The 23889-nt window shown below is 44.4% G+C and overlaps 1 protein-coding gene across 3 annotated transcripts in view; it reads left to right on the forward strand.

Moving 5' to 3' along the window:
• The window catches only part of REEP4 (receptor accessory protein 4), an 83848-nt gene that overhangs the window by 49565 nt on the left and 10394 nt on the right, over positions 1 to 23889 (forward strand). For all 3 annotated transcript variants that reach the window (XM_029603827.1, XM_029603826.1, XM_029603828.1), the window contains 2 exons: positions 10549 to 10681; positions 10812 to 10996. In XM_029603827.1, the coding sequence (XP_029459687.1) occupies positions 10549 to 10681; positions 10812 to 10996 (318 nt within the window). The remainder of the gene's footprint in view (positions 1 to 10548; positions 10682 to 10811; positions 10997 to 23889) is intronic.

A 23889-nucleotide genomic window follows, 5' to 3' on the forward strand; every position in this document is an offset into this window, starting at 1 on the left:
CCACCATAGGAGGCAAATCAGGAGGACATAGATCCAGTCATGGATGGCTTATGGGGTCCAGTGAAGGGTTTTCCTTTCCATAACTCAGTCAAAAAATTGGTGTTTAGGAAGCGGGATACTCCTGAGACTGGCTTGAAGGTTACTAGAGCGATGGATAAATGAATATACTTAGCCTGAGGATACGCTTGAGCTCCTGAAGATCCCGAAGGTGGATGCCTCTGTATCGGCTGTTACTAAGAAGACGACCATTCCGGTGACTGGTTCTGAAGCGCTGAAGGACCTTCAGGATAGAAGCTTGAAATTTACCTCAAGAAGATTTTTGAGGTGTCTGTCCTTGAAAACATGCCGCGGTCTGCAGCAGTTTTATGCAGAGGGCTAGTCTGCGATGGGTGCAGTAATTGCAGGCGGACAAATACATGTCTGACTCGGAGGCGGAGCGACTGATAGCTGTGGTTGCCTATGGGGCCTATGCATTATATGACCTCATTAGGACTTTTTCCAGAACGATGATGTCTGCGGTATCAGCCAAGAGACTCCTTTGTTGAGAAACTGGTCGGCGGATGTTTCATTTGTCTCAGTTGGGAGCGTTACCTTTTAAAGGGAAGCTGCTCTTTGGGCAGGAGTTGGAGGAGCTGATCAAGCATCTGGAGGAGAATAAACGTCATAAATTGTCTGAGGATAAACTGAAAGGAGGAAAAAGGGTTCTTTCCTTCCCACTCTCGTTTCAGAAGGAATAAGCCTTTTCAGATGGAGACCCTGCACTCTGTAATTGTGGCAATGCGCTAGGGGGAGTTCTTAGCTTCCCTGGATTTAACGAGGTGTACTTGCACATAGGAATCAGACCCAATCATCAGAGAGATGTAAGATTCATGGTCCTGGATATGTATTTTCAATTTTGGGCCCTTCCGTTCGGTCTGGTGACTGCTCCCAGGAATTTCACCAAGATAATGGTCGTGGTGGCTGCGGCCCTCCAGAGGGGGGGCGTCCTGGTTCACCCATATCTGGACAACTGACTTATTCGGGTGAAATTAGAGGTCCTTTGCAGGCAGGCAGTGGACTTGGTACTCCAATGCTTGAGATCCATGGAATTTCTGGGGCACGTTTCAATACCAAGGTGGGGAAGGTTTTTCTCGCCAAGGAGCACTTCTTTTTCCAAATCCCAAGAAGAATTTTACGCTCCACAAACACTGGTCTCCTTGAAACTCCATCCCCTAAAATATCCCGTCTCATCTCAACAAGACAACGTGCTTTTTCAATAGCAGGCCCGCTTCTATGGAACACCCTACCAATTGAACTAAGACTTGAATCATCCACACAAACTTTTAAGAAAGATCTGAAAACATGGCTTTTAATAAAAGCTTTCTCAACATGTTAAAAAAGAACTATTCACCAAATTAGTCTTAATTATCTCTCATTATTTCTCTTTCTCTTCTGTCGTCTTTAATTTTCTCCCTTACTTTATATAATATTTCTGATTCTATTTTTCACATTGTAATTTCTCCTCCTTTTGTTGTATGTGAACCGACGTGATGACTTTTGTTGAATATCGGTATACAAAAACAAATAAATAAAAATTGCAAACTTGCAGGCACAAGTTTGCAGATTAATGGAGGTGCCCAGGGTGTGGGATTACTTGCAGGTTCTTGGTTCCATGGAGCTGGTTCCTTGGGCGTTTGCTCATATGCAGCCTCTGCAGTCGGCGTTGCTTTCCTGCTGGGACCCATTATCAGAGCATGGTGGCTTGGTTGGGACCAGTTTAGGTGAGGAGTGGACTTGGAGGTTCTAGACTGGATGATTTTACCACTGATGCCAGTCTCAGCGGTTGGGAGCAGTATGCTAGGACCAGTCCATACAGGGCCAGTGGTTGGCGGAGGAAGCTTTGTGGTCCATTACTTGGTTAGAGACAAGTGGTGCAATTGGCGCTGAGGGCATTTCTACCTCTGTTGCGGGGGAAGCCAGTAAGGATCTTGTTTGACAATGAGACATTCAGGGCATTGTTGTTGGTAATTTGTATCTTGGCTTGGATACTTCTCAGTACTGTGGAACTGCAGGTGGCATCTTGGGTTATGTGGCAGTGATATTGAAACTTTCTCTGTCTTCATCTGCTGGAAGGGAGGCAAAACCCAGGAGTCTGGACTGATCTGTGGTACTATAGGAACGAAAATTAGCAGGTAAGAACCAATTTTCCTATCTCTCTTGATTCCACAAAAAGGGGAAGGGAAGATGGAGGCCTCAGACCACAGTGTGACTTCATAAGCTTTGAGGCAAGTCACTTTATCTCCTTGATTGAGCCTCACCTAGAGTTCTGACTGCCTCTGGGTAATTGGATCTCCAGTAAGCACTTTCCATGGCTTTTCACATCTGCATTACCTGCTCTTGTGCTTCATGATATACTGCCAGGCTGTACCCACCAGCAGTGGCTGTATGTCTTTTTTTTTTTTTTTTAAGGTGGTGATAAAATTAGAATTAAAGGTACTACAAAAACCCAGAAATCTTTCTTTCCCGTCGATAGCAGGGCTGAATTAGCCATGCTGTCTGGGAGAGCGTCGCAATCCCGAGTAGGCAGAGTTTCCTCAGCTGAGCACAGAGGTTTTGACTTTGTGCATCTGTGCGGTAGTGTTCCCGCGCTGTTCCCTCACCTCTTCAGTTTCTTTTTTTCCCGCGAGCCATTCGCACACGCGGTTTTTTTCTCTAGCTATTTTTTCCTGACAGGAAATTTCTTCGTCAAATTTTTCGCGTTTTTTTTCAAGAACTTTTTCTTCCCAGATGGCTCTGAAGCCCTCTGGGTTCAAATATTGTCAGTGTGGCAAAATTATGTCCATCACGGATGGACATAATTATTGCTACATCTGCTTATGCCCGGTCCACGACCAAATGTCATGTCAGGACTGTGGAAGGATGTCTCCGCGAGCCTAGCAGCAGCGGGCTGCATGGATGGAAAGGCTACGGACGGGCACTTCGGCCCCACCATCCTCCGTACATTCATCGCCGGGACCAGCGAAATCCAGTAAGGCCCACTTGAAACGGGCGTCCTCGTTGGGACCAGCCGAATTGGAAAGAGCGGTCCCCAGTACACGGCCAGGGTCTCACACACCCTCAAGGCCACACAGTAAAGCCGGGGATCCAGCAGTGGTACTTCGACCAAAAGAACCGGGGAATGCGTCGTCTAAATCTGCGCCTTCAGTGTCGTTGAAAAGGAAGCACAACGCAACAAAAACCAGCGACGCATGCACGGCGCATTCAAATTACATGGATTGACGCATGGTGCAACGACGCATGACCGTGACGACGCATCCTCGACGCGGCGCATCCATGGCGCATGGCCAACTACACGGCGCATCTACGGCGCACAGATCATTGCCCGACGCACCTAAGGTGCATGGTGCAAAACGAATGCAGGTGGAGTCACCAGACCACAATATATCGGGCAAACATCATAAATCACACCATGCACATTCATCGAAGCACATGACAAAAGAAAATTCAGCAAGGAGATGACACTCTCGAGATTCGCAAAGAATCTCCAGTATAAGCTCTGACGTGGATGTTGAAAATCTATCTGCGCCTGATTCTCCATCCTCAGGTCAGACTCCACTCAGTGAAAGTTATTTGGCCAATCTCTCATCTGTATCTAGAGCTAAGAGACTCTCTCCTATCTTACAGATCCCGTTATTAAAATGTATTTGCCCATCTCCAATTATTCCTCCTCAGGACCAGCAAAAGGGAACATCACCTGAGGACATTTGCTTGCGGCAATTCCAACAAAAGCCCCAAAGCAAAAATTACACATTCCTCCACAGGGCACTCTTACGGCATCTACTATGACTAAAATCTCAGACATCCTGAGCTCTTTTTTCCAAGAACTGAAAAAATCTCAACAAATATCACCACAGGATTCACCTCATGGTTCACCTTCATATGTTGAACCCTTGGAGCCAGACAAGGAACATACACCAATTCAACCACTTAGCCTGGGTTCTCCAGAATCAGTTCACTCTTTGAACTCTTCAACGGGAATGCCATCTGATCCTCCGGAAGGCCTACCTGAGCCTTATTCTCCTCCAGAGGACTTCACTTAATGCAAAATTCATTGAGAAAGTAGGCAGTCTTCTCCAGGTAGAAACCGGAAGAATACCTGATCCCAGGGCTGAAATGCTAGGGATCTTTAAAATATTCAAATCTCCTCCCGAGTCCGCTGCTCTACCCCCACACTCTGTGTTAGAAAATGTTCTATTCAAAATCTGGAAAAACTCCATTCTCAACGACCGCAACTTCCAGAAAAATTGATATTAAGTATAAGATGCGTAATTCAGCAATTTGAGTCTGCCCAGCTCCCCCATCAATCTATTATAGTTGAATCAGCCTTATCCAAAGCTAAGCGTACTAAGCTACATTCGAATACACCACCTGGCCGAGAGAATAAATGTCTGGATGACTTTGGAAAGAAGGGGTACCACTCCTCCATGCTCACAAACAGAATACAGCATCATCAGTTCTACACTACGCAGTACCTCTTTGAATCACTCCAAAAGCTGCGTCCACTCTGTCTATCAGAAGACAACACACTTCCACAGTCTTTCTTGGATATTGAAGAAGGTCTCAGACATTTACTACGGTCCATTTACGAGTCATTCGAATCATCGGCAAGAGTTTCCGCTTCGGCTATAGCGGCCAGACATATCGCTTGGCTCAGAGCCAGCGCAATTCGTCCTGATGTCCATGAGAAACTCGCCGATATTCCATGCACAGGATACAATTTCTTTGGAGATAAATTTGGTGACAGTCTCCCATTTGAAGGAACAAAGTGCAGCTGTACTTTCCCTTACAACACCTGCAGAGTCTCACAAATCTCAACATCGTTTTTATCCTTACCGTCATCGGTATTATACGAGACCATACAATAGACCATATTCCCAGTACAGACCTCAACCATATGTCCCACGGAGGAATACAGCTCCACCTGTTTCTAGGGATCGTGCCAGACAACAAAAGCAATTAAAGCAAATGCCAGCTCCTCAACAAAAATAACCTTCCTCTTTTTGAAATTAATACAGCCCCACCACTACCAGTATTCATAGGAGGACGCCTTCAATTTTTTCTCCACAATTGGGAATCCATTACCTCAGACCAGTGGGTACTAAACATTATAAAAGACTGTTACCCTCTAAACTTTGTCTACTCTTTCTCTTCCTCATATGCCGAAGAGGATGATACAATCCCAGTCCACATCCCTCACAACGGAATTGAACAACCTACAAATTCAGCATTCTATACAGATCATCCCTCTTCATCAACATCAGGGTTTTTATTCCCAATATTTCCTTATTCCAAAGAAGTCAGGAGGTCTACGACCCATTCTGGATCTACGACTACTCAACAAACACATACAGAGAGAGAAATTCAAAATGACTTCTCTCAAAAATATCCCTCCGCTGATTCAGCCCAATGATTGGCTATGTTCCATCGACCTGAAGGATGCATATTCCCATATACCAATTCACCCGTCTTCTTGGCGTTACCTATGTTTCCAAGTTCAGAATATACATTACCAATACAAGGTTCTCCCATTTGGCCTATCTTCAGCCCCAAGGGTATTCACCAAATGTCTAGCAGTGGTGGTGGCTCACCTCAGGAAACTTTCAGTCCAAATTTTTCCTTATCTGGACGACTGGTTAATAGTAGCATTGGATCAGTCTACACTGCGAGATCGTACGTTACGCACAATCGAATTCCTTCAGAGGTTGGGATTTCTTATCAATTTCGAGAAGCCTCACCTACAACCTACTCAACGACTTCAGTTCATAGGCGCTCTCATAAATACGGTGGAACAGAGAGCGTACCTTCCTCCAGACAGGATGCGGAACATACAATCATTGGCCCACAGTATTCTCTACAAAAACCAGGCATCAGCACGCCAGGTTCTCCAACTTCTGGGTCATATGGCAGCAATGATCTACGTGGTTTCTCGCACCAGACTTCACGTGCGCCGCTTACAATGGGGTTTAAAGACTCTGTGGTCTCAATTCCTACAACCACTCAACTTCACAATTCAAATAACGAACGCAATGAAGGAGGACATTCGATGGTGACTCCTTCCCAAAAACTTTTCCTCGGGAGCCCCAGTCCGCTTACCTCCTCATCAGATCACTCTGACCACAGATGCCTCCAACAAAGGTTGGGGAGCCCATCTCGGCGACCTGAAAACTCAAGGTCTGTGGATCTCTCAGGAATCTACATACCAAATCAATCCTTTTAGAATTGCGAGCCATTTGGATGGCACTTCAAACGTTCTCAGTTCAGATACAGGGATCAAGCCTCATGGTATAATCAGACAACCAGGTAGCCATGTTTTACATAAACAGAAACTCTACTAATCTCATTAACGGACTCCATCCTACTGAACCTTGAAAAAAAACAACCCTGCCTACTCATCCTCCTTGACCTAACAGCAGCATTTGACACGGTCAATCATAATACACTGGTTGATCGTCTGTCAGACATTGGCATCAGAGACGTCGCCCTCAACTGGTTCAAATCTTTCCTTCAGAACAGGCATTATAAGGTTAAGATCAACAGGGAGGAATCTCAACCATTCAACAGCAACCTGGGAGTCCCACAAGGCTCTTCACTTTCCCCAACCTTATTCAACATATACCTGCTCCCACTCTGCCAACTCCTCCGCAAACTAAATCTTATCCACTACCTATATGCCGACGATGTTCAGATTCTGATTCCTATTACTGATTCACTTCATAAAACTCTGGACTTCTGGAACTCATGCCAACAGGCCATCAACAACCTGCTGACAAGTCTCAATCTGATTCTTAATCAAAACAAGACAGAGTACCTTCTCATCTCCCAAGATGGAAACCACCCACAACCTATCACTAACCTGCCCTCTCAACTAACCTTATTCCCACAAGTCAGAAACCTGGGAGTTATACTAGATAACCAAATGAATTACAGATCCTCCATCAACAACATCATAAAGGATGGATTTTTCAAACTACAAGTCTTAAAAAGATTGAGACCCCTTCTCCAGTTTCAAGATTTTCGATCAATTTTACAATCAATCATTCTCAGTAAACTCGACTACTGCAATTCATTACTACTTGGCTTCCCTGCTAACTTCACAAAACCTCTACAGATGTTGCAGAACGCAACAGCAAGGATTCTAACTAAGACAAACAAAAGAGTTCATATTACACCCATCTTGAAAAATCTACATTGGCTCCCCATCAAATTCAGAATACTTTACAAAGCACTCTCATTAATCCAAAAGGCAATACATAACATCGCCCCACTAGAGCTCAAGATCCCTCTTCAACCTCACACCTCCACCAGACCAGTGAGACAAGCTTACAGAAACAACCTACAGGTCCCACCGATGAAGACAACATTAAGTAAAAGAGCTTTCTCAACCGCCGGTCCCAAACTTTGGAACTCTCTCCCATCAGACCTCAGACTAGTCCAATGCCCTATTGTATTTAAAAAGAGACTCAAGACCTGGTTATTCAACCAAGCTTTCTCCTAACTTCAGCTTCCATTTGAATGCCAACAAATGATCAAGACTAAAGATGTAGCTTTATGTTGTTAACCCCAATTATTTATCCAAGTTCAATCTTCCTGTTTATTGTAAGACATCCTCCTGTCATGTTATTGTTTAAAATGTAAACCGACTTGATTAGTAATTCTGTTACTGGAAAATCGGTATATAAAAATGCCAAATAAATAAATAAATAAACAAGGAAGGAGGGTCCGGTTCCTGGACTCTATATCAGGAAGCGACATGAATTCTCCATTGGACAATCAAGGCCCAAGTATCAATTCAGGCGACTTATCTTCCAGGTCTGGACAATGTAACAGCAGATTGTCTGTCGGATCTTTCATCCACACGAATGGACCTTAAATCCAGAAGTGGCAGAAAACATCTTCAAACAGTGGGGTTTTCCCACAATAGATCTCTTTGCTACAGAAGCCAACAGACAAGTCCAAACCTTTTGCTCAATTTATCCCAGCAATCAAAAGCTTGCTCCCGATGCTTTTCTCATTCCATGGACACCAGGCTTGATGTATGCCTACCCTCCCATTCCACTCATATCTCAAACAATTCAGAAATGCATCCAGGATGCGTCAGACATGATTTTAATCGCCCCAGCATGGCCGAGACAGCCTTGGTATGCGTACCTCATGAGATTTTCCATTCATCCACCAATAACGCTACAAAATCTTCCACATCTTCTGACACAAGAAGGGGGCTCTTTACTTCACCACATGAATCAATCTCTTCATCTCACAGCGTGGAGATTGAACGGCAAATATTAAACCCCCTAGGTTTATCTTCTCAACTGGAGGATATTCTTATTGCTTCAAGAAAACCTTCAACTAGACGCAATTGCACAGGAAAGTGGCAGCGGTGCTTGAACTGGTGTAGTCCAAAAAACATAAACCCCTTTTCATCCACTGCCACTCAACTACTACAGTACCTGCACACACTTTACGAAGCAGGATTAGCCACCACTTTGGTACGAGTTCATATCAGTGCTATAGCAGCTTTTCATTCCAAAATGATAAAGGGGATGGAACAGCTTCCTTATGAGGAAAGGCTGAAGAGGTTAGGGCTGTTCAGCTTGGAGAAGAGACGGCTGAGGGGGGATATGATAGAGGTCTTTAAGATCATGAGAGGTCTTGAACGAGTAGATGTGACTCGGTTATTTTCACTTTCGAATAATAGGACTAGGGGGCATGCCATGATGTTAGCAAGTAGCACATTTAAGACTAATCGGAGAAAATTCTTTTTCACTCAACACACAATAAAGCTCTGGAATTTGTTGCCAGAGGATGTTGTTAGTGTAGCTGGGTTCAAAAAAGATTTGGATAAGTTCTTGGAAGAGAAGTCCATTAATGGCTATTAATCAATTTTACTTAGGGAATAGCCACTGCTATTAATTGCATCAGTAGCATGGGATCTTCTTAGTGTTTGGGTAAATGCCAGGTTGTTGTGGCCTGGTTTTGGCCTCTGTTGGAAACAGGATGCTGGGCTTGATGGACCCTTGGTCTGACCCAGCATGGCAATTTCTTATGTTCTTATGTTCATGAACCTTTTAATAATCTTCCAATTTCTAACCATCCGTTAATTTCCAGATTCATGAAGGGAATGATACGGCTTCGCCCACCGGTGACTAAACCTCCAATTCCATGGGACTTAAATGTAGTACTAGAACAACTAATGCTTCCGCCTTTTGAACCATTAGACTCTAGCCACATCAAATATATGACATGGAAGACAATCTTTCTCATTGCCATAACTTCCACAAGGAGAGTCAGCGAACTACAAGCCTTGGTTCACTATTCCCCTTATCTAGAATTCTACCATGACAAGGTGACCCTCCGTCCTCGCCCTTCCTTTCTTCCTAAGATGGTAACATTTTTTCATCTTAATCAAACTATAACTCTACCTATTTTTATGCCAAAACCTCATACTAACGAACATGAAAAGCTTTTACACACGGACTGTAAAAGAGCGTTAGCTTACTATAAGAAAAGGACTCAATCAACTTCGAGGCCTTCTCAACTGTTCCTTTCCTTTAACCCGAATGACCCTGGACAACCAGTCTCAAAAAGGACCATAGCCAGTTGGTTATCACAATGCATACTTTTTTGCTATAATAAACGTTCCATTAAACTACTCTCAAAGCCTCAGGTGCACCAAATCCGCGCCACTGCAGCATCAGTTGCCCACTTGAACAAAGTTCCCTTAATTGATATCTGGAAAGCGGCAACATTGTCATCCATTCATACCTTCACATCACATTATTGCCTGCAACAGCAAACGACCTCTGATGCAGCACTAGGCACAGCAGTCTTATCACTCAAAAAGATATGAGACGGTCTACCACTTCAAGGGTTGCTGTCCAAACCTCCAAAGAAATATATACATGGACACAACCCGGGAGCTTGGGACTCCCAGACAGCATAGCTAATTCAGCCCTGCTATCGATGGGAAAAAGCAAGTTTGCTTACCGTAAACAGTGTTTCTGTAGATAGCAGGATGAATTAGCCATGCATTCCCTCCCTCCTCCCTAGACAGTCACAAAAGGGTCATACATATCTTCCTAACTTACCTCTCGCTTGGCTACAAAGAAACTGAAGAGGTGAGGGAACCGCGCGGGAACACTACCGTGCAGACGCACAGAGTCAAAAACTCTGTGCTCAGCTGAGGAAACTCCGCCTACTCGGGATCGCGACACTCTCCCAGACAGCATGGCTAATTCATCCTGCTATCTACGGAAACACCGTTTACAGTAAGCAAACTTGCTTTTCTTTACCTCTAAGTAAAGAGACATCATGTTTGCAGATGCTTTATGCTGTGGAATATAATGAGGTGCTAGCCATGTGCCCAGAGAGTCTTATTTATGGTGGCCTGACTGCAAAAGGAAGTTTGGGAGGATAAGAGAGTCATGCCAAGTAAAGTTGAAGCTTGGGGAACATTGGCTTTAGCTGGTGTTACATCAGCATTTGATCTTTCATGCTTTCTTCTTCTCTCAGAGTCAGGGAGCACTGGTTGGGCGTTTGCGCAGTTTCAGCATGCAGGACCTCAGAGCAATTCCAGATGACACTCCCATACATTTTGGGGACCCACTGTATCCAGAAACCCAGGAGTTGAGGAGAAGACCAATAGGTATGTTGTACAAAGGAACTGTGATGGTAGAGAGACCCAGTCCCCTGAGGACTGGGGGTGGCTAGATCTCCGGCTACCTCTATAATCCACAATGGTCCATCTAGATTTAATTAATTTCCTGCTTTTTCAGGTTACAGAGACCCCAGTGTTATGCCGCAGTCTGGACATGAGAGTGATTCTACAGAGGAGCGCTGGTCTGACTCTGAAGTTGTAGAAAGCAGGAACTCTGTCCGTGCCAAAGAGTCGCAGACCTCCAAATCACTGCACAGGAGCCAGAGCCTGCGGACAGGGAGGAAGAAGCCACAGATTAAAGAGGTAAGAACACAGGCTTCTATTATGCCAGTGGCAGGGAGACACCCTTGGAGGGGCACTTCAGCTATGTGCCCATAACCCAGCTGCTCATATTTTTATTTATCTATCAAATGTATAAACCACTTCCCTGGCTTAATAAGTCACTTAAGGTGGTATACAACATTTAAAATAAAACACCTGCTACAAATGCTGCACAATTTAAAAACATTTAGACCAAAATAAAACTTAGAGATTAGGTATTTAGACATTTAACACAAAGCCCAGAAATCTATCCTAAATCAGAGTTCACTATAATAAATTGCAGCTAAAGAAGAAAGATACACCTTAAGATGTATTCTGAAAGCCAAGAAAGAAACTTGCCTTGGCCATTTTGGAAGTTTGTTCGTGAGATAGGGGCTGATGATTGAAAAAGAGTAAGCTGAAAATCGAGCTCTGTGAGGCTGTTAGCGGGCTGCTCCAAATCCATGTTCTCTTCTATTTCTCGGTACTGTGTATTAATGTCCCAGATCTATTTCTGGCCGTTATTCATTGAACAGAATTATTTAATACGCTCATGGTTGCTGCAGTGAATTCCTTTTGCTGAAAGCAATTAAATTCAGACTACTTGACCCTGGGTGGTAAACGACGAGAATCTGGCCTGAAGCACTGTGGCGGAAGTGTATGCCAGCCTAGGCTAGCTCAGAATGTAGTGTGCAAGGATGTTAAGGCCTAAGCAGCACTTAAATCTCAAGTGGGCCGGACTGCTCTTTAAAGTCCCAGATGTTTGTTCTGCCACGGAAGTCATTGCTGCCTGTAGATAGAGCTAGGAAGGAGGCATCTGAGGATCCTTTAATGCATTGGACAAGCGGTGTTAAGAAATAGTCCTGGAGTCACACAGTGGAAGTATAGGCCGGGCTAGGAGGCGGCTACATGCAGTTCAAATATTACCATGGGGTTGGGCTGCATTCAATGTGGGCCCAATTGTATTTGATGCTCTGCACATTGTTTCGATGATGGAAAGAGAAATTTGACTTTGGCGTGTCAAAGGTGGAGCTGCAGTAAATAATGTGTGCACAGTTGTCAAATTTTACTGTTTTGGGGCCCTTTTTAGAGAGTTTTGGACAATAGTGATAAGGTTGGTGTATTCTCATTTTCCCTGTACATACCCGGATCAGTCCAGACACCTGGGTTTTGCCTTCCTTCCAGCAGATGGAGACAGAGAAAAGTTTGAAGGGCACCACCTCTTAATCTGGTGTGCCACCTGCTGTTCCTCAGTATTTCTGTCTCCAGCAGATGGAGGTGGTGCAAAACTTGCGGTTCTGATCCCAAGCTCGGCTCACTGCATTTCTGAACTACAGGCGCTGTCATGTTGGGAATCATTCCTTCAGTTTACCCCAGGAACAGTACAGCTTCGTGCTGTCCCCTCCATCTTAACAAAGGTAGTCTTTGAATTTCACTTGAAACAGCCTATTTCCTTACCGTCCCCAGATAGACGCAAGGACACGGAAGACTACCGCCTCCTACGCCATTTAAACATCGGTAGACTTTTAGTGCGGTATCTGGAACGTTCAGAACCGGTGCGCAAGACAGACCTGGCTGAGTGCCTATGTTTGCACCTGAGTATCCAGATTAGTGCCCAACTGAGCACCTATCTCGTTGCTATGCCGGCATCCATGAAAATATTTGCTATGTTTTCATCAGCACAGTTATTTGAAATATTAAAAATACTTTCCAGGGTCATGCTTTCACTTAATAGGGAGACTCGCTTGCTTGCTTTTATGCGCGGATTATTGACACTTACAGCGCTTAGATACGCGCGGTTTTCCATATGTGCACAGATTTCTGCGCCCAAATCATTTGCATAATTTTATTTTTTTACATAGGCTGCATGCAGTGATCAAAACCCATGCTCATAACTAGCACCTATTTTACCATGGGTCTTATTACATCAGCCCCACTGTAAATAAATGCCCACTTGGATCTTTCCTAACTTTTGTTTATTTATTGAAGGTAGATTGGTAGGATGCCCCATAACTCTGGCATCTGTTTATTCCCCAAATATTGATCATATTTCTTTGCTGGGCTTTTAGCTTTTTCAGAAAGGAGAATATTTGTTAGAGTTGATTTTTAACTTGTTCCTTCCTAGTTTAGATAACTCTAGTCCAATTACCAAGGGTTTGCGGCACATGGCTCTATTTATTTTAAAAATGTATAGGCTGCAATATCCGAAGTCCTATGCGACCTACATTAAAAACGTATTCAATAAAATAAAACTCAACAAATACAATTGGCTTTTTGACTTTATTAGTCAAAAATCAAACAATATGCTGTCTGATATATTAGGCAAAAAGAGCTGTCACACTTTTATAATAAGCCTCTCTGAACAGGTAAGCCTTTAATTGCTTTTATAGCATCCTTCCTTTCTCAATGCAACTGGAAGCTGGTTCTATAATTTCGGGCCTGCAATGGAAAAAAGCCTTTTACTTCAGCAAGTCTGATCCTATGGCAGATAGTTACCTTTTAGATCTTAAATTTCTTAGAGGAGGATACATTTTCAGTAATGAACTAATATCAGTTGGGGTTTATTTGCTTAGGGCCTTGTGTATTAATGACAAAAACTTGAGCTGCACTCTTTACTCAACTGGCAACCAGTGTAATGAATTTAAATTTGGAGTACTATCAAATTTAGAGGTTCTAGTGAGAATTTGAGCTTCAGAGTTTGGAGTTATTTGAAGGGCTTTTAAGGTGTGCTGAGGGTAGGCCCTAATAGAGTTGCAGTAATCTATGCCTGATGTCGCAAGCAATTGCAGGACAGATCAAAAGTCAGAAGGCTTTAAGTAGGGCTTCAACACATGGAGTTTCCAAAATGATTTTTGAACTACTGTTTTGATGTGGATTTTAAAAGATCAGATTTGAAAATTATTCCCAAATGTCTTGCCTGACTAACAATGGGAATAGTATGACCCTGGAATATAATATTGGTACAATTCTAAAGGAATAAGTATAAGATCTGTCTTGGATAGATTTAATGAAAGCCTGTTACTAGACAACCAACATTTACTGCAGAAAGATAAATTGAAATCAAATCTAATGTAGTAGTAGTAGTAGTAGTAGTAGTATCCATGTTCCCTGTACGTACCAGGATCAGTCCAGATGGTGGGTTATGTCCCCCGTCCAGCAGATGGAGTCAGAACAAACTTCTGAGGGTGCTGCCCTATAAGCCAGTGCACCCTCAGCGTCCTCTCAGTATTCTTCTGACTCCAGCAGATAGGAGCTGGGGAGCCTCAGCCCCCCTGGGATTTTAGAAGTTGGTTCTTCTTTCCCTGTTTCTATTTTAGCTTTCTCTCATTTGGTGAATCAAGTTTGTTTAAAAAAAAAAAAAAAAAAAAAAGGCAATTAGTTCTCTTCACAAGCATTGCCCCTTCAGAGCTTGCAATCAACTCTGTCCTTGGGGCTTGCCTGTTTTCTCTGCTTCTCTCTCCCTGTGAGTGATTTTGGGGTAAGTCCTTGTGAATTCTTTCTCTTTTTAGGTTTGTTGGACCTGCCTTCCCTCGGGGGTGATCGCTGAAGGAGTCAGCCCCTCCCCCCCCTTGCCGCAATTCGGGGGAAAGTGTGATACACCAACTCCCTGAGGACAGACCCAGATCTTCCGGCTCCAGGTCATTTTATCCCTCCAAAAGCCGTTTCCGGACGCAGCGCAGACCCCGCGTCACCAGACAGACGACACCCCGGACTCCATCCGCCAGGTCTCAGTCGTGGACTCGGTCCTTTCGAGGCCGCAGATCAACCAGGGACGGGGTGGCCCAAGGGGCTGCCAACAAGTCCGCTCAATGATGCCAGAGTGTCCCACTCCTCGACTCCCCCCCCCAGGATCGGGGGCCGCATTTCATTCTTCTACGAGGAGTGGGTCCACATCACCTCGGATCAGTGGATTTTGGACATCTTAAGGCGAGGCTACGCATTGGAATTTGTAAGACCCCCGAGAGACAGGTTCCTCTTCTCCTGCGGATCTCCGCACAAGCAGCTCGCAGTTTGCCAGACCCTTGACAGACTCTTAGGTCTTGGGGCCATCATACCAGTTCCCCCAGGGGAGGTGGGTTCCGGACACTATTAAATCTATTTTGTGGTTCCCAAAAAGGACGGCTCCTTTCGACCGATTCTGGATCTCAAGATGGTCAACAAGTCCCTCAAGGTCCTTCACTTCCAGATGAAGACTCTGCGGTCCGTAATAGTGGCAGTCCACAGAGGGAAATTCCTGGCATCGCTAGACCCTGACGGAAGCTTACCTACATATACCCATTCTCCCGGAGCATCAACACTTCCTTCGATTCAAGATCCTGGGACAGCATTTTCAATTTCAAGCGCTCCCGTTCGGTCTTGCGACCGCTCCACGAACATTTTCCAAGGTAATGGTGGCGGTAGTGGCAGCACTCCGGCGAGAAGGCATTCTGGTTCATCCATATCTAGACGATTGGCTCATTCGTGCCAAGACTCTCGCACAGGGACATGCAGCGGTCTCTTGAGTGGTGCACCTTCTCCAGTCCTTGGGTTGGGTGATCAACTTCCCCAAGATCACCCTCCTTCCATCGCAGATCCTGGATTTCCTGGGGGCACGCTTCGACACGGTCAAGGGCAAGGTTTACCTGCGTCCGGATCGGGTGCAATCGATTCGAGGACAGGTACATCGTTTTTCTGCTCTACCAGCCCCCACGGCCTGGGATTACCTGCAGCTTCTCTGGTCCATGGCGTCCACCATCGATCTTGTACCTTCGGTTTTCACACACCTGCGCCCCTTGCAAAGGGCACTGCTCTCTCGCTGGAAACCAGTGTCCCAGGACTATCAGCTCATTCTTCCACTCCCCCAGTACACCAGGGACAGCTTCCTGTGGTGGCTGGACCCGCTCCATCTGGCACAGGGAATGCCCCTGGAGGTTCCGGACTGAGTAGTGATTACCACGGACGCCAGCCTGACCTGCTGGGGGGGGCAGTCTGCCAGTCGAGATCAGCACAAGGCCTATGGACAAAGGAACAGGCCACGAGGCCCATCAATCGACTGAAAACAAGGGCAGTGCGTCTGGCACTGGAGCAATTTCTCCCGCTCGTCCAACGGCGAGCGGTCAGGATATTGTCCGACAACGCCACCACAGTGGCGTACATCAACCGGCAAGGGGGCACAAGGAGTCAACACGTCTGAAAACGGATATTCTGATGTCTTGGGCGGAGAGACATCTCTCTCATCTGGCAGCCTCACACATTGCGGGAGTGGACAATATCCAGGCAGATTTCCTGAGTCGACAACGTTTGGACCCAGGAGAGTGGGAGCTCTCCGAGGAGGCGATGCGACTTCTCATTCATCGCTTGGGGACACCCCACCTAGATCTCATGGCCACCGCTCACAATGCCAAGGCGCCATGATTCTTCAATCGCAGAAGGGACCATGGTGCAGAAGGAGTGGACGCGCTGGTGCTCTCTTGGCCTCCTCATCTCCTGCTGTACGTATTTCCACCCTGGCCACTAGTGGGCAATGTCCTCCGAAGAATAGAGAGACACCAGAGCCCTGGTCATCCTCGTAGCTCCAGAGTGGCTGCGCCGTCCATGGTTCGCAGACCTGATCGAGCTAGCAGTGGACGGACCGCTACGCCTGGGACATCTACCGCGACTCCTGCACCAAGGACCAGTATTTTTCGACTAGGCAGTATGCTTCTATCTTGCGGCATGGCTTTTGAAAGGCGGCGCCTTCAACGCCGGGGGTACCCGGATTCTGTAGTCTCAACCCTTCTTAAAGCGAGAAAAACATCAACCTCCGTCGCTTACGTGAGTGTCTGGCACGTCTTTGAGCCCTGGTGCATTTCACATTCTACACGCCCGAGGGCGGCTTCTGTGCCTCAGATCTTACAGTTTCTGCAGGAAGGCTTGGACAAAAGCCTAGCCTATAATGCCATTCGAGTTCAAGTTGCGGCCCTGGGATCCTTTGGTTCCCACACTGGAACACAGGTCTGTGTCAGCTCACCCTGATATCGTCCGTTTCCTTCGTGGAATTAAACACCGGAGGCCTCCAGTGCAGTCTCCTTGTCCCTCGTGGAACCTCAATTTGGTCCTTCGCTCCCTGGCAGGACCTCCCTTTGAACCCCTGTGTTCCTCCACCCTCAAGGATCTCACTCTCAAAACAGTATTCCTAGTGGCCATCTGCTCTGCATGTCGAGTCTTTGAACTACAAGCGTTACCTTGCAGAGAACCCTACCTCCGTTTCACTGACTCTGGTGTGTTACGCATGGTGCCTTCATTTCTTCCGAAGGTGGTCTCAGCCTTTCATTTGAATCAGATGGTAGAGTTGCCCTCCTTCTCTACAGAGGACCCACGGGACCTCCGAAAACTTGATGTCAAGCGCACACTGTTCCGCTACCTGGAGGTCACCAATGATTTCTGTCTGTCTGACCACCTCTTTGTCCTCTGGTCAGGACCACGGAAGGGACACAAGGCCACGAAGACGACAATTGCTCGCTTGCTCAAGGAGGCCATTGTATCGTCCTATATCAGAGCGGGTAGAGAGCCCCCGCTGGGGGTCAAAACCCACTCTCTTCGTTCTCAGGCTGCGTCCTGGGCGGAAAGTCAATCTGTTTCCATCCAGGAGATCTGTCGCGCAGCGACCTGGAAGTCTCTGCATACTTTTGCGCGGCACTACTGACTTCAGCTGCAATCGCCGTCCTCCGGCTACTTTGGGGACAGTGTAGTTCGAGCAGGGCTCTTAGGGGCCCCCACCCTCTTTAGGGACGCTTGGGTACATTCCACCGTCTGGACTGATCCTGGGACGTACAGGGAAAAGAAAATGTACTTCTTACCTGCTGATTTTCATTCCTGTAGTACCATGGATCAGTCCAGACGCCCTCCCTCAGCAAATTGGGGGTTTTGGGGGTTTACTGCTCAAACTATGTTCTGTCTGTGTCTATACAATTCAGCTGTTTCACCTCTATGTTCAGAGGCTGCGCTCCACAGTTCTTTTTGCAAGTTGGTTCAATGACAGTTCCAGTTTTGCTAACAGTTTTATGTATTTTTCCCCATACGTAGGGGGTTTCGTTGTAACTTGATTCATCATTATCATCGTTTATCGGGCTTTGATATTCTATATACTGAGAGGACGCTGAGGGTGCACTGGCTTATAGGGCAGCACCCTCAGAAGTTTGTTCTGACTCCATCTGCTGGACGGGGGACATAACCCACCTTCTGGACTGATCCATGGTACTACAGGAACGAAAATTAGCAGGTAAGAAGTAATTTTCTTGTAACAGGAAAGAGAAATTGTATATCGCCTGCATAAAGACAATAGTAAACACCTAAATCAGCAAGCAGTTTACATATAGGTTTCAAGTACATGTTAAACAGCATTGAAAGATTGATTGCGAAGCATGGTTTGGTAAATTCCTGAAGGTACTTGTATCCCAATAAACGGGTTTATTCTTTTTTTTCCTCATAATTCATGATGGCTTTAAACACACATATTGTATTTGCAAATTATAACAAAATAACTCAGTTTAACATGAAACAAATTTTATTGTATTACAAAAAATAAAACTAAAAAGATTGCAATATATCCTTAATATGTTAGATCACAAATAGAAATCACAATAATCCTTAAACAATTCTCCATTACAAACATATTTAAATAGAGCAATGATCCAATGGTCCTGTACCAAAAAAGCTTAAATTCTTAATTATATCTTGTTAATAATCAGATTCAAAATGAATAATATGCTTCATTTAGAATAATATTAATAAAGATTTATTTTTAAATTGTTACCATATTTATTTACACAAGTGTTCTTTTCCCATTCCTTTGGAGTGTATTTTGGTCTAGCTATCATTTTTTTTTTTTTTTTTTTACAAGAGGGAATCTGAATCACTTTGCTCTGTAGATCTGGGTCTTATTGAATGGTTTCACCACTCCTCTGTTTCCTTGCATTGCTTTTTAGATATTAGAGATCATTTTTCACATAGCTGGAAGATTATTGAAAGATGAGAAGATATTATCTTCTATTATGGAGGCTATTGAGGAGCTCTTTGAAATTAATGCAATAGTGAGGTTTCTGGGGCTACTTTGTGGGAGTTGTCTAAGGCCACTATTTGTGGGAAGCTGATAGCTTTGAAAGTTTCAAGAAAATGCTAGTTGCAACTTTGAGGATAGGGCAAGGTAGAACTTAGTTGAGACTACGAACCAGAGATATTCCTGTTATGAGCACTCACCCCTAATGCTGCTCAGGCCCTCTCTTCGCAGCAGGACGCCACTGATGCCTTCCTCTTTTTCCCTCGCAGCTGGACCCCGCCATCTTTGCTCAGCTGCAGAACCCCTTAGGCACGCGCACCAAACCTGGCTCCTCTTAAAGGGCCTACGGCAGGATCGAGGCCACAGTGCTTCCCCAATGATGTCGTCATTGCCCTATAAAGGTCTCTGGGATATCCCCTCACTGCCTCAGCAATGGATCATTTACAGTCCCTGTAGAGTGTGCTGCTGCTTCATGTCTGTGTTCCTGGTCTTGTTCCTGTTCCTGCCTTATCTCTCCAGCTCTGTCACATCCAGGTTCCCTCCCCATTCCTGCCCTGCTGTCTGTCCTTCTCTGATTTGTCCACCTACCCTCAGACTGATTACTGGCTCTGACCCTTGCCTGAACTCTGACCATTCTTGCCTGCCTCTGACCCTAGTCTAGCCCTGGCCTTCCTTTCTCATAACTACCTAAGAGACTCTCACCTAAGATCTGCCTGCCCCCGGAACCAGAGGGCTCAACCTAAGGGGAAAGGAGCTGATATAGGTGAAGCTCCTGACTAGTCTCCTCCCAGCCTAGGCTTGCCAGCTGATGGTGAAGACCTACAGGGCTTTCCCTATAGGTTACGTCAACCTCACCCCAGCAACAAGGGTCCATAGATCTTACAACTACTCTGCTCTGCCTGAAGTGGTAATGAATAATAAAGTTATGTTAAACTCTGTTATGCAGAAAGTTGGCAAAGCCCTTTGCCAAGTTAAATAGATGTTCTATGATAAGGGAAATAAAGCTGATAGATTGTTGGCTCACAAGTTGATGGCCGCAGCAGATTCTAACCTGATTAAGGAGATCAGGACTTCCACTGGTGAACTTTCCTGTGATGACAGAAAAAAATGACTCATTTAGAGAGTATTATTCTAGCTTGTATATTTTGAGTTGTCTGTCAATGAGATTGAGATCTCTTCTTTTTGTGTAATTTGTCTCTACATGTGCTACCAGTTGAGAGAGCTGAATCTCTTGAGTCCTTAATCACTGTTCAGGAGGTCAAAAATGCTAGTCAAGGGGGTAAGACTCCAGATGAAAATGGGTTTCCTCCATTATTCTAGACGACACTTTCAGTTTCTCTTGCCCCTAGGTTGGTGGCAATGTGCAAGAGGCTGCTGCAGGGGGTCTCTCTGGCAAAATCTTCCATTTTAGAAACTAACTCTGTTAAATAAAACAGGTTAGAATCCTGTGGACTATAGCTTCTATAAGCCAATATCACTTTTTAAAATTCTGATAAGATTTTGACTAAGATACTGACAAGTGGGATGGAGCAGGTGCTCCCCTTCTTGGTTAATAAGGGACCAAACTGGTTTCATAAAATGGAGGCAAGGATCTGATAATGTAAGGCGGTCCTTATACTTGATTCATGCTAGGAGTCCCTTTTGGTTTCTCTGGATGTAAAGAAAGTATTCAGTAGGGTTGAGTGGCTCTATTAGTTATGTGCCCTTTATTTAGTTTGGCTTTGGGGGGAATTTCTTCAAATAGGTCTCATGCCATTATACGAATCATACGGCCCAGATTAAGGTGAACGGAATATTTTCTCAGTGTTCTTCTCTTTTTAGAGGCACTAGGCAGGGTTGCCACCTCTCTCCTTTCCTGTTTGCCCTAGCCATGGAACCCTTTGCAGCATGGATTAGACAGCATCCTGGGTTTTCATGGATTATTGGGGCAGATGATAGAGATTAATTGAATTGTGGTGTTTACAGACGATGTGCTTCAATATGTCTCGAACCCCATCCAGACTTTGAAGGTTGTGCTACATTAGAATATTCAGTAGGATCTCAGGCTTTAAGGTAAACAAAGCCAAGACAGAGAGTCTAGAAATTTTGATCTGCCCAAAGATGAAGAAATAATTGGAGAATTGTTATCCCTTTAAATGAGGCAAAGATTCAATTAAATATTGGGCGTTAGAATCCCAATTAAGTTGGATAAGTTGTATGAACTGAATTATCTGCCTCTGTTGAGGAAGGTGAGGGATGACTTAACTGTTTAGGCTCCTCTCCAAATCTCATAGTTTGATAGAAATAGGTACCATAAAAATGAATGTACTTTCCTGTTTTATTTTCTTGTTTGACAAACTTCCTGTTCAGGTTCCTTCTAGCTTTTTTAAGAGGCTTCAGCAATTGATTTCTAATTTTGTTTGGCAGGGTAAGAAGCCTAGAGTGCAGTTTAAAGTCATTACTGGTCATAAGGGCGAGGTGGGGCTTCTGGACTTGAGGATTTACTATTGGGCAACCCTACTGAAGTATATTGTGGTCTGGATGAATAATTTTCCAGATAAACACTGGATCCGTATGGAAAGAAAATTAGCTATGGGAAAAATGTTCCTATACATCTTTGGGCTTCCTTTCCCTTGAAAAAGCATATTCAGTGGTCTTATTCCTATGGTTTTAGTAACCTGGTATAATATTGCTGCTGCTATGAAGCTTTCATCTTTTCCCTCTGCTATCTCCCCTTTGGAATAATCCGGATTTTCCAAGTCATTTTACTAGAGCAGACTTCTCACTGTAGCATGCTGGCAGTCTTTAAAAGGTGGGCCAGCTTTTTAATGGTAACTCCTATATCTTGATAGAGGATCTGCAGAGAAGATTTTTTTTTCCCACCAATACCTTAGTTTTTCTATACTTGCAACTTAAGGGCTGGGCCCCTTTAGAGCCAATCAAAACTTCCTATGGTGGAGGACTTAGTTTGAGATGGTAAGTCTTGCTTAGTCCTGGTAATAAAGGATTGACATCTTTCCTGTGTAGGATGTTATATGATATGGGTCATCGTGTGCTGGATAAAATCATAGACAGTTTGAAAAGAGACCTTGATTTTAAGATTATTGAGGATGAGTGGGCAGATATTTTTCTTAGGATGAATAAAGGAAATTCGATTTGTGTATCTACTCAGGAGAATGGATTAAACATTTTTTTCTGTGGTATCTTATACCAAAACGGTTGTTTAAAATGGGACCACCTTTGTTGGAGGGGTTGTGGAGAGCAGGGTGGTACTTTTTTTTTTTTTTTATTTCCATTTCCATGTTTGGACCTGTCCCCCTGTCTCCTTGTTTTGGTCTAAAATTGTCTGGGATTTATCAAATTTCCAACATAAAACTCCTCTCTTATCCTGCATTAATATTGCTAGGATATAATTTTAAGAATTATACTGTTGGAGCAGTTAATCATTCTTCCTTGGTAATCCATATGTTAGTAGCTGCAAGGCACTTCATTGCTCTACAATGGTGCTCTCCTTCTAAACCATAATTATCCTTGTGGTTTCAAAACCTGTGGCACATTTATGCCATGGAGTGTTTGATGCAGCAAATTAGATTCCTATGTTCACGTTCTAGAAATCTGGAAGCCTTTTCTGGAATTGATGGGCAAGGAAGAGAAGGGCAAGCCTATAGGGAATTTTTGTTTGCTTGACTAGCTTTTATTTACTCCTATTTATCTTATATAATTCATGTTTGTGCTGTATTATTGTGCTTTTCTTTTTGGTCATTAAGGTATTGGGATCACCTAAGGCTACATGTCTTCTTTTTGTTGGTTCTTGTTTATATTTTTATGGTTTCTATAGTTCTTTTTTTTTTATTTTGGGGGTTGCTAGAATGGGATATTCCATGATGTTTAAGATCTAGTCAAAGGGTAATTCTGCAGTTTCCAATGGTTAAAGAGGTCAGCAGGGCTCTTTTTATTTAAAAAAAAACAAAACCCAAACAAACTTATTAGAACAAGAGGACCACTACAAGAAACAAAAACATGATCAAGATACAAAACAATATAAAAAGCACCATGTAAATTGATAAATAGAAAAGCCTAATTTCCAGTTTCTCTGTCAAGTACAACAGATCGTACTCCAAACGAATAATCAAACATAGGATCTTAAAATGAGCATATTAAGTTGATTAGTAGCTAGTGAAGAAGACTGTAAGAAAGAAGCAGATATACATTCCCTGTACGTACCTGGATCAGTCCAGACCATGGGTTGAGCCTCCTGCCAGCAGATGGAGACAGACCAAAACTGAAAGGGTATTCTGTATGAGGACAGAGCCTACCCTGTAGCCCTTCAGTATTTGTCTGTCTCCAGCAGATGGAACAGCTCACCCTATGGTTCCCTGTTTGTCTTATTCTTTGTCCCTTTTGGGGACTTTACTGCCTTTGTTTCTAATGCTGTTTGGATCAAGCAAGTATTTATTCTTTATTGACTGAAAAAAAAGTTTGTTTGGACTCTGTGGATCTCCTTCACAAGAGACAGTCCCTGTCTTCTTACTCTTGCGGGGGCCTAGGGGGGTTTTGCACCTTGTTTTATATAGCCTAGGCTCCCTATTCCCGGTGGTCCTCGGCTGCAGGGATGGAAATTGGTGGTGCCCCCTGTTCAGCCTCTCTCTCTCTCTCCCTCCATACTTGTCTCCCTTCACCGGGATGACTTGTTTCTGAGGCTGCCTGCAGGGACGTCTTCCCCCTGTTTTGTTAAAAAAAAAAAAAAAAAAACGTTTTTTTTTTTCCTTTACCTGAGAAGTACTGCAGCCTTTGAGAGAGTTAGGAGCGTGCAGAGTTCAGTCTCTGCCTCCGCTCCTTCACCCCCGGCAGCCCAGCTGACTTTAATTGCTGCTCCTCCTCCACATCGGGGCATGCCGCG

Source organism: Rhinatrema bivittatum, chromosome 5 (genome assembly GCF_901001135.1).
Source record: "Rhinatrema bivittatum chromosome 5, aRhiBiv1.1, whole genome shotgun sequence".
In the NCBI taxonomy this organism is placed as follows: domain Eukaryota; kingdom Metazoa; phylum Chordata; class Amphibia; order Gymnophiona; family Rhinatrematidae; genus Rhinatrema; species Rhinatrema bivittatum.